Here is a 12,184-nt window from a genome sequence, read left to right on the forward strand (position 1 = left end):
CACAAGGCAGCCAATTCAATGATCAGGCAACATGAGATGCAGGAAAGCTGTCATCTACAAAATCAGCCAAAACTCAGGAGTGAGATGTCTTCAAGTCTTTGGACACACCTTGCCCTTGATCATGTCAGGACTTGAGTTCTGTGGAGATAGGACTTCCTCTGTGGAGGAAGGCAGTCTGCATCCTTCATTCCGTAAGTACTCACAATAATCTGCACTGCATGTCACAATTCCCCTTTTACAGAAGGAACTAGGTCCTTGGATATGCACTATGACTAAGCTTACACAGTTAATAAAAGGCAGAGCCAGGATTTCAGCCGGGTTTGATTCCAACTTTCACATCTCTCCTCTCCCCTAATTGGCCCTCGGAGGTTGATCAGATTAACCAAGTATGCTGCATGTTAGACCAACGCAAGAGAGGCAAACGCGGGATGTGCTTACGAACATTTAGAGAAAATGGAAATTCTATGAAAGTGACTGAATGAAATCTAATGAATGTAAGCTAATCTGCTCAATCTAAACAGTTGCAATGTCAAAGGAATCTGGGAGTTTACTAGCACTGCCCTAAGAAAATCACAGAGCCCATAAAACATCAGACTATCAACGTACTCGCAACTTTGCATGATGAAAGAGGAATTCTATCACAAACGCAGCGGTCTTGCAGAAACTGGAGTTAGGTGAATGAGAGATGCTGAGGCGAGTCTCCACGCGGGTCCAGGCAGCCGTTGGGTGGGCGCGTGGGTCCTGACGCCCTGCTCACTGTGTGGCAGCAGGACAGCTCCGCACGCCCCCTGCGGTTATGCTTCCCACTCGCACCAACGTGGCTGCTGGGATCCCCAGCAGCAAAGTGAAATACTCAAAGCTCTCCAGCACTGACACTGGGCACATTAACCGTCAGAAGGAAACTTCGCCTACCGAAGCTAGCTTTAAATCGAAAAGATGTCCAGTGAGATCTCACTTAGTAAAGTTTAAGAAAAACTCTACGAGGATTCCTTATAAGGCCATTGCCTGTGCCACCGCGCAGTTTTTGATTGGCGCCTTTCTCGTTGTCACGGGTTGCCTCCTGCTGGCAGGCTACATCAGCAAAGTGGGCGCCAACCGGGCTGTTGCCGTTCTGATTGTTGGCATCCTGGTGTTCCTGCCTGGGTTTTACCACTTGCTCATCGCTTACAGAGCGCACCGAGGCTGCCAGGGCTGCTCCTACAGTGACCTTCCGGACTGTGATGTCTAGCGCCCCCTGCAGCCAGGAGAAGAGTCACAGATGGGGCTCAGCGGAGCTTTAAGGCGTTTGGCAGAGGCTGTGGACCTCTATGCCTAAAGATTAAGGAATTCTGACGCTTTGTAGATACATAGCAAAACTATGGCCAGATTTTATCAATTCGTCCCCAAAATGTTTACAATTAGCCAAATAGGAAGCTGGGAAATGCTCCATTTTTATGTTCCTGGCCCTGGCTAAAACTCCCGACAAATGTTTCCACATGTATAGTGGAAGAACAGCAATGGTAATTGTATGGGGAAGTGAAAAGTTATTTTGTAGGGCAAAATGTTGCCACCACCCTATTTAGAGCCGAACGTGTCTTTTAAGCAGTCCTCATTGGTAATTTTATCTTGTGGCAAATGGAAAAATGCAGTATGTCTGATTTCATATTACTAAGTAATTTACTTGGAAAATTTCTGAGTATTTTATCCCCCATGCTTATCTCCACCTCTGTAACCTATAGATACCTTGGTAAAACCAAGTATCAACTTAGGAAAAATAAAGAGCAATACAGTTGTGTTGTGTGCAACTTTAGAGTCAGAAGTGGTTTTAAACCCCAGATGCCAACGTTTTTAACTGTATGACCTTGGACAAATTATCTTAATACTCAGAGTTTGGGACCATAATTCCTACTGCTCTGGGTGTCCGTATGGGTCAAATATAGTATTTATGTCAACATGGCACATAAGTGTTCCCCAAAGTGTTAATTGCTCACTGTCAAATAGGGTTTTATAGAAGACGCACGTGAAATTCACTAAAGCCATAGGTGAAGTGCTTCCATCCACTTCAGGCTAACCTAGGAAAGTTGGCCACCCAAGAGAATGAGACTGCTAATCTGTAATCTTGGTTTAAATCAGGGCACTGGGTTGCTTTCTATATGAGCCTTTTCCTCTTGAGTCCTATGTAGGAATAGGGCAGATCAAGGATTTGTGTCACCTAAGGCTTATGCAATCTGAAGGGCTCTCTTAAGAAAAGAGAATTCAAAAATATGAATTAGAAATTAAGTGCAGGGCATAACAAAGGGCCTATATTAAGTATCATCAACTTCATGGTAAACCTGGCACTCATAGAGAAGGTAAATAAAGGATCTATAGAAAAGGACTGAACGTGGGGATATGTCTGCAGCTAAGGCGACGGTCCCAGATTAAAGACAATTGAGTTAGCAGTAGTATTTTTTAGAATAAAGGATATCATCCTATAAAAAGAAATACTTTCTGAAGTGTTGTAGATAAAGAACACAGGCATACATTGGCGATACCATGGGTTCATTCTGTCCCAGACCACCTCAATGAGGCAAATACTGCAATAAAGTGAGTCAAATGAATTTTTGGGGTTCCCAGTGCACATAACAGTTATGTTTAAACTATACTGTAGGCCGTTAAGTGTGCAAAGCATTACATCTAGAAAATGTAAACACTTAAAAAATACTTTGTTTCTAAAAAATGCTAATCATCACCTGAGCTTTCAGTGAGTCGTAATCACTGATATGACAATGAAAAAGTTTGAAATATGGTGAGAATAGGTGTGAAGTGAGCAAAAGTTGGTGAAGAAATGGTGTCAATAGACTTGTTTGATGCAAGGTTGCCACAAACCTTCAGTGTGTAAAACAAGCAATATCTGCAAAGCACAATAAAGTGAGGTGTGCCTGTATAGACTGAGATTTATGGAAGATAAAAGAGTGTATTTTCTGGACAAAGAATATTGGCACTTCATAAAGGAGAAGAAAGATACTCTCAAGAGTGCTAACTTCAGGATACACAAAACATATCCAAGTTAAAAAAAAGAGTTTAGAAGTCTTTCATTGGTACTATATTATGTACCCAGGCACATAACAAATGGAAGAAATGATACATTTCTAAATATTAGTTTGAGATTGTCCTAAATAAACAGGGAAATATGAGCTGTAATTCTGGGGGGCTTTGATAGCATCTCATAATCCTCCCTCTTATTAGAAGCCACAGAATACACAGAAAAGTCCATTGAAATGTAACTCTTAAAAAGTCCACCACAATTTCAATATGAATAATTAATATTAAAAGGGACTCAGGCATGTGAAGAAAGTACCTTTTGAATATAGAGAACAGTTAATCTATGAAATGTTAGTCAAGGAATGTCAATTTAGAAACGAAAGATCCACATAGGTCGATAGTGTAAACTTCAATCCAGAGATGACCTTATCACAAAGGAAACAGGCAAATAAGGACAAAAGGAGCATTGGAGTGTAATCATAGTGTAGAAGATGGTATTAGAAATCTGAGCATTGGGGCGCCTGGGTGGCTCAGTCGGTTGAGCGTCCGACTTCAGCTCAGGTCACGATCTCACGGTTCGTGAGTTCGAGCCCCCCGTCAGGCTCTGGGCTGATGGCTCAGAGCCTGGAGCCTGCTTCCGATTTTGTGTCTCCCTCTCTCTCTGCCCCTCCCCCATTCATCCTCTGTCTCTCTCTGTCTCAAAAATAAATAAACATTAAAAAAAAATTTTTTTAAAAAGAAATCTGAGCATTGTTTTAATTCCAGACGTTGTATGCATAGTGTGTACTGTAACTTTAAAATTGTAGTTAATCAGGTCACATATCTAACAACTCTTGCTGAAGTATAAATTATACATGTTTGGCTCTTCTTTTTGTTATTCAAAGTTTAGACCAATTTCCTAGAACGACAGTCTTTTGAAATGATTGGATTTCCAGCAGTGATGGACAGCTGTCTAATCCCAGTTAACTGAGTCAGCAAGCCAAGTCATTAGGCACAAGAGGTGCTGGGAGAGAGAAGACTTCAGCAACACCCATCTATAGACAGAAAAGTCTTGCAGAGAGCATCGCCAGAGCAGGACATTGTCCCTAATTTAGAAACAAAGCACATCGCTTTATTACTAGCTTTTCGAGAAAGGTCTTGTACTCTGCCCTTCCAAGAGTGGGCCTCAGTGTCATAATTTGTTCTGGGGTCTTCTTTTATGTTTTTGAAAGTAGCCTGTTTCACTATGGATTCTACATCCTCATGAGTCAACTGCTTTTCAAGAATCTTCTGACTTTTAGCACAGTGCTTCTGAGGTCCTGAAATGGGTTAAGTTGATCACACATGAGCCCCATGAGGAAGATGTGTGACTAAGGATTGTCAATGTAACTAGATGTGCGAATAAGATATAGGTAGCTCTAGGTCAAAGATATATGAGTGATCCTGATTATAGTTTAAACTGGGGAAAATGTTTGGGAATCAGCAGAAATACGAGAAAAAAACTCTCTTATACATCTCATTCATTTCTACCTCCCTACATGTTCATGAGCCTACCCTATCTTATTTAATAATGCACCCTGCCAATGCCCCCTCCCTGCACTTCGGATCACCAGTTTGCTACATTTACCGTTTTATTTTCCAGAGCATTTCTCTCCTTCCAATATCCTAAACAATTTCCTTACTTTTTATATTTATTATTTGGTGTCTGTCTTTTTCCCCTAGTAGGTTAGCTGTAGGAAAATAAGGATTTTTGTCTGTTTTGCTCAGTTCTAAGAATGGCACCTAGAATGTAGTAAGTACTGGATAAGTTTGTTGGATGAAAGAATAAATAGAGAAACTACTATTGCCTAACTTAAATATAAGGAAGTATGAAGGCCTAAGAATAAATTAAGCCCATGCATTTTTGAAACTTCAAGATTCACTCATTGATAACCTAAAATTTTTTAAATTAAGAAGGCTTTAGGCAGGGCACCTGGGTGGCTTAGTTGATTGAGAGTCCAACTCTCTCAGCTCAGGTCATGATCTCATGGTTTATGAAATGGAACCCTGCTTCGGGTTCTGCACTGACAGTATGAAATCTGCTTGGGATCCTCTCTCCCTCTTTCTCTCTCTCTCTCTCTCTCTCTCTCTCTCTCTCTCTCCATATATATATATATATATATATATGTGTGTGTGTGTGTGTGTGTGTGTGTGTGTGTATTCTGACCCTCCCCCACTGTATGTAAATAATAAATAAATAAATAAATAAATAAATCTTTAAACAAAAGGCCTTAGGAAAGTACTTTTTGTTGTTGTTGTTTTATTTTTTTCAATATATGAAATTTATTGTCAAATTGGTTTCCATACAACACCCAGTGCTCATCCCAAAAGGTGCCCTCCTCAATACCCATCCCTCCCACCCCCCATCAACCCTCAGTTTGTTCTCAGTTTTTAAGAGTTTCTTATCAAGAGACCCATTTTAGACCTAAAGTCACCTTCAGATTAAAAGTAAGGGGATGCTGGGGCACCTGAGTGGCTCAGGTTGAGCTTCAGACTTAAGCTCAAATATGAAGGCCTAAGAATAAATTAAGCCCATGCATTTTTGAAACTTCAAGTTTCACTTATTGATAACCTAAAATTTTTTAAATTAAGAAGGCCTTAGGCAGGGCACCTGGGTGGCTTAGTTGCTCAGCTGGTTGAGCTTCAGACTTAAGCTCAGGTCATGATCTCATGGTGTGTGAGTTCAAACCCTGTGTGAGGCTCTGTGCTGACAGCTCAGAGCCTGGAGCTTACTTCAGAGTCTGTGTCTCCCTCTCTCTATGCCCTCCCCTTCTCATGCTCTCTCTCTCTCTCTTAAAAATAAACATTAAAAAGTATTTTAGAAACTAAGGTCATGTAGAGTTATCTTTCATGCTAATGGTTGCCAAAAGAAATAAAAGTAGCCATACTTATATCATACAATCTAGATTTTAAAATAAAGACTGTAACAAGAGATGAAGAAGGGCATTATATCATAATTAAAGGGTCTTTCCACCAAGAACACCTAACAATTGTAAACATTTATGCCCACGATGTGGAAGTACCCAAATATATAAAGCAATTAATCACAAACATAAAGAAGTTCATTGACAATAATACCATAATAGTAGGGGACTACAACACCCCACTTACAACAATGGACAGATCATCTAAGCAGAAAATCAACCAGGAAACAATGTCTTTGAATGACAGACAGGACTGGATGGACTTAACAGATATATTCAGAACATTTCATCCTAAAGCAGCAGCATAAACATTTTTCAGGAGTGCACAGGGAACATTCTCCAGAACAGATAACATACTGGGACACAAATCAGCCCTCAACAAGTACAAAAAGACGGAGATCACACTATGCATATTTTCAGACTACAGTGCTATGAAACTCGAAATCAACCACAAGAAAAAATTCAAAAAGAAAACAAATACTTGGAGATTGAAGAACATCTTATTAAAAAAATGAATGGGTTAACCAAGAAATTAAAGAGGAAATTAAAAAGTACATGGAAGGCAATGAAAATGATAACACCACACCCCAAAACCTCTGGGATGCAGCAAAGGCGGTCATAAGAGGGAAGTATAAAGCAATCCAGGCCTTTCTAAAGAAGGAAGAAAGGTCTCAGACACACAACCTAACCTTACACCTTTAAGGGCTGGAAAAAGAATAGCAAATAAAACCCAAAAAGGCAGGAAATAATAAAGATCAGCGCAGAAATCAATGCTATTGAAATAAAAAACAAACAAACAGTAAAACAGATCAATGAAACCAGGAGCCGGTTCTTTGAAAAAATTAACAAAATTCATAAACCTCTAGCTAGTCTGATCAAGAAGAAAAAGGAAAGGATCCAAATAAATAAAATCAAGAATGAAAGAGGAGAGATCACAACTAACACTGCAGAAATACAAACAATATTAAGAGAATATTATAGGCAATTATATGGCAATAAATCCAGCAATCTGGAAGAAATGGACAAATTCCTAGAAACATATAAACTACCAGAACTAAAACAGGAAGAAATACAAAATTTGAACAGACCCACAGCCAGTAAATAAATTGAATTATTAATGAAAAATCTCCCAAAAAACAAGGGTCCAGGGCCAGAAGGCTTTACAGGGGAATTCTACCAAACATTTAAGGAAGAGTCAACACCTATTCTTTTGAATCTGTTCCAAAAAGTAGAAATGGAAGGAAACTTCCAAACTCATTCTATGAGGCCAGCATTACCTTGATTCCAAAACCAGACAAAGCCCCCACTAAAAAGGAGAATTATAGACCAATTTCCCTGATGAATATGAATGCAAAAATTTTCAACATACATTGGCCAACCAATCCAACAATACATTAAAAGAGTTACCACGATCAAGTGGGATTTACACCTGGGATGCAAGGCTGGTTCAATACATACAAATCAATGTGATACATCATATTAATAAAAGAAAGGACAAGAACCACATGATCCTCTAAATAGATGCAGAGAAAACATTTGACAAAAGATAGCAGCCCTCCTTGATAAAAACCCTTAGGAAAGTAGGGATAGAAGGATCATACCTTAAGATTAGAAAAGTCGTATGTGAAAGACCCACCACTAATATCATCCTCAAAGGTGGAAAATTGAGAGCTTCCCCCTAAGGTCAGGAATACGACAGAGAGTTCATTCTTGCCACTGGTATTCAACATAGTATTGAAAGTCCTAGCCTCAGCAATCAGACAACACAAAGAAAGGCCTCCAAATCGGCAAGGACGAAGTCAAACTTTCACTCTTCGCAGATGACATGATACTCTATATGGAAAACCCAAAATATTCCACCCCAAAACTGCTAGAACTGATCCACTAATTCATCAAAGTCTCAGGATATAAATGTCAATGCACAGAAATCAGTTGCATTTCTATACCCAATAATGAAGCAGCAGAAAGAGAAATCAAGGAATTGATCCCATTTACCATTGCACCAAAAACCATAAAATACATAGGAATAAACCTAACCAAAGAGGTGAAAAATCTATACACTGAAAACTGTAGAAAGCTTATAAAAGACATAGAAGAAGACACAAAACCATGGAAAAACATTCCATGCTCATGGATTGGAAGAACAAATATTGTTAAAATGTCAACACTACCCAAAGAAATCTACATATTCAATGCAATCACTATCAAAATAACACCAACATTCTTCACAGAGCTAGAACAAACAATTCTAAAATTTGTATGGAACCAGAAAAGATCCCGAAGAGCCAAAGCAATCCTGAAAAAGAAAACCAAAGCTGGAGACATCACAATCCCAGACTTCAAGATATATTACAAAGGTGTAATCATCAAGACACTATGGTACTGGCACAAAAAACAGAAACTTAGATCAATGGAACAGAATAAGAACCCAGAAATGGACCCACAGACATATGGCCAACTAATCTTTGACAAAGCAGGAAAGAATACCCAATGGAATAAAGACAGTCTCTTCAGCAAATGGTGTTGGGAAAACTGGACAGCAACATGCAGAAGAATGAACCTGGACCACTTTCTTACACCAGACACAAAAATAAACTTAAAATGGACGAAAGGAAACCTAAGAAAACCTTAGGAAGCCATCAAAATCCTAGAGTTGAAAACAGGCAACAACCTCTTTGACCTCGACTGCAGTAATTTACTCAAAATGACTCTGGAGGCAAGGGAAACAAAAGCAAAAATGAACTTTTGGGGCCTCATCAAGATAAAAAGTTTCTGCACAGCTAAGGAAACAATCAGCAAAACTAAAAGGCAACTAACGGAATGGGAGAATATATTTGCAAATGACATATCTGATAAAGGGTTAGTGTCCAAAATCTATAAAGAACTTTTCAAACTCAATACCCAAAAACCAAACAAACTGTAGAAGAAATGGGCAGAAGGCATGAGTAGACACTTTTCCAAAGCAGACATCCAGATGGCGAACAGACACATGAAAAAATGTACAACATCACTCATCATCAGGGAAATACAAATCAAAACCACAATGAGTTATCACTTCACACGGGTCGGAATGGCAAATATTATCAATTCAGTCAGCAACAGATGTTGGTTGGTGAGGATGCAGAGAAAGGAGATCTCTTTTGCACTGCTGGTGGGAATCCAAACTGGTGCAGCCACTTTGGAAAACAGTATGGAGTTTCCTCAAAAAAATTAAAAATAGAACTACCCTAACCCAGCAATTGCACTGTGCTGCTTTCTGAAGTCCACTATGTTGGTGTGGGGGCAGAATATGGTGCTACTCCAATCTCTCATCGTTGGACTGGGAATCTTGCAGCCCTCACAGAATAGCAAGGGCATTCAGCTCACCCTGGGCCACACTCTTCTGTGTTATTTCTTTGATGCGGTTGGGATTCAAAACCCGAAGTCTGTGCATGGCACAGATCCCCTCCTTTCCTCCAGAGTAGACCCTCTCCACCCTGCTGATGAAAGGCCTTTAGCTGGCACCTACAAGATCTTTTGCCCTTGGGGAGGCAATAAGCCCTTTTCCAAAAGTACTCCAGGAAGGGTACTATTCTCTCCCAGTGTACCCCAGAGATCACGACACCACACTATGCACTCCAGGACCAGCTCACTTCTCTCCAGGAGCATGCGCCACAGCTCAAACCTAAGAGTTTGAGCTCCAAAAGCAGTTTGCAAAAAAGAACTTCTGACGCACCCCGCCCCCCGCCCCAGTCCATGGTCCAGAGAGGTTTTCCTCCTGTGCTAACTCAATGCCGCAGTATCTCGATACCTCTTTCTCTCCCTTTTGTCTCTCCAGGGAAAGGATTCCATCCCCTCCATAGTGCCGCCATTTTTCTCTCCCCCAATTCACATCCACGCACCTCACTCTTTCCAAGCTGTCTTCCTCCAACTGTGGAGATCCTTCTGCCACTCTGCAGACCGATTTCATGGGTGTTCCAAGTGACCTAACCATGGGCAATAAAATCTATAAAGACTGCGGAACCTGTGGGTAGAGTATATTCTGCTTCTACAAAAAAATGTCCCCTCATTACTACACTGTTGCCATCCTGATGTCCTTCTAACATGGCAGCAACAGTCTGCTCCTGAATCACAGAAATTAAGATGAGTAAACAATGGTTATAAATTAAATGAATAGCTATGAGAAACCCAAGATGACCACTTGGTCTTTCCTAACTCTCTGGTAAATCCCACTTTTGGTTTTTGCATTCCTTTAGTGACCTTGGTGCGTTTGAAAAAATTAGTTTGGTTCTCAGAGGCCTCAGACCTCTCTCTGGACTTTTTATACATCTGTAGCTGGACTTCATTCAACTATCACTTACTGTGGGTTATCAAAATGTATTTCCTGGGGTGGACTTTCACAACATCCAAGTACCCACTTCACTGGGCAAACTATATAAGCCTCAATGAAAACCGTACAAATTTCTTAAAATTATCACTGTCAATAATCAGGCAAGGTCAACAAAACTAATGAAAAAATTATACTCAAGCAGAACAAGTACAGATTACATAGGGCTGATGTAATTAATGAACCGATGAATATGGATTATACTTTTCATAACTTGTTGTCTAAAGTGTTACTGGCTTTTAACCTTCTGGTTTTCCAGATTTAGGAAAATTTCTTCTCTTTAAAAAGTTTTTTTCAATGTTTATTTATTTTTGAAGGACAGAAAGACAGAGTGTGAGTGGGGGAGGGGCAGAGAGAGAGAGGGAGACACAGAATCAGAAGCAGGCCCTAGGCTCTGAGCTGTCAGCACAGAGCCCAACGTGGGGCTCGAACTGACGAGCTGTGAGATCATGACCTGAGCTGAAGTCAGATGCTTAACTGACCGAGCCTCCCAAGAGCCCCAGGAAAATCTCTTCTCTTAAGCTGCCAACAATTGGGTAAGATATACCTTTGTAAACAAAGATGAAACATTTATCTTTTTCTCCCTACCTAATCCCTCCAAAATTTAAACAATATTGTTAGTTATTTACATAAATTCACTGAGAAATTGTTCCCCTTATCACAAGACACAATTAAAAAAACAAATGCCTATCTTGCCAAGGCTTTGACTAAAATGTCACGTTTGAGAGATAGGTACATAGACTCGGGTATCACCATACAGGTTTAAAGAACTGCTTCCAAAAATTGGCCTAATACCTTGCTTACAAAGCTCCAACAAAGCAATCTTTTAAAAAGTTTACATACCCAGTCACTATTCTTCCTGCTTTTATAAAAATAACCAGGCCAAGCTTAAACAAATTAGGCTTGTCATGATTGTTGATTTAAAAAATGGGAGGGGCGCCTGGGTGGCGCAGTCGGTTAAGCGTCCGACTTCAGCCCAGGTCACGATCTCGCGGTCCGTGAGTTCGAGCCCCGCGTCGGGCTCTGGGCTGATGGCTCAGAGCCTGGAGCCTGCTTCCGATTCTGTGTCTCCCTCTCTCTCTGCCCCTCCCCCGTTCATGCTCTGTCTCTCTCTATCTCAAAAATAAATAAACGTTAAGAAATGGGAGTTGGGGCGCCCGGGTGGCTCAGTCGTTTGAGCATCCGACTTTGGCTCAGGTCATGATCTCATGGTCCGTGAGTTCGAGCCCCTCGTTGGGCTCTGTGCTGACAGCTCGGAGCCTGGAGCCTGCTTCAGATTCTGTGTCTCTCTCTCTCTCTGCCCCTCCCCCGTTCATGCTCTGTCTCTCCCTGTCTCAAAAATAAATAAACATTAAAAAAAATAATAAAAATAGTAAAAACTGGGAGTAATTGTAGAGAGAAAAGTTACGTTTGTACCTTTGTCTACATTAGATTCTAGTCCTATTAATTGTCTTTGAGGTTTGGTTATACACCAAAGCTGGACTGGATCCTAAATTTGTGTAGTTTCTTCAAACATCTGGCTATGACTCTCCAAACTAGCATTTCCAATTTTCTCGCACCCTTGTAATTTGGAATCAATAAGAATAATAACTGCTTTTGAATCTCCTTGGAAGAGACTAGATCAGGGCATCCTCACTGTCCAGATGGCAGTGACTTCGGGGACTCAAGCCTTAGATAGACACCTCACAGCTAAAGAAGGCTCCACATGGCGTCTAGCTCTATACAAATGCTGGAGACCTCTGAATCAAATTGATGAAGAAAACAAAGATGACAGCTAATGTGGACAGCTAAGTCAAGATTCCATACCAGGCCTGCATACTCATAAACATTATTTTGATTCTGCTCTTAATCTATTTCACATTAGACCTCCTTT

General features: G+C 40.5%; 1 protein-coding gene across 1 annotated transcript; it reads left to right on the top strand.

Moving 5' to 3' along the window:
• Positions 1-309: 309 nt before the first annotated feature.
• LOC125938839 (transmembrane protein 230-like) lies at positions 310-2,311 on the top strand. Its single transcript, XM_049654230.1, has one exon. It carries the CDS (start codon positions 797-799, stop codon positions 1,226-1,228), a length of 432 nt encoding a protein of 143 aa, XP_049510187.1. The 5' UTR covers positions 310-796; the 3' UTR covers positions 1,229-2,311.
• The last annotated feature ends 9,873 nt before the right edge of the window (positions 2,312-12,184 follow it).

This window comes from Panthera uncia (genome assembly GCF_023721935.1).
Source record: "Panthera uncia isolate 11264 chromosome B2 unlocalized genomic scaffold, Puncia_PCG_1.0 HiC_scaffold_24, whole genome shotgun sequence".
Taxonomy (NCBI): Eukaryota; Metazoa; Chordata; class Mammalia; order Carnivora; family Felidae; genus Panthera; species Panthera uncia.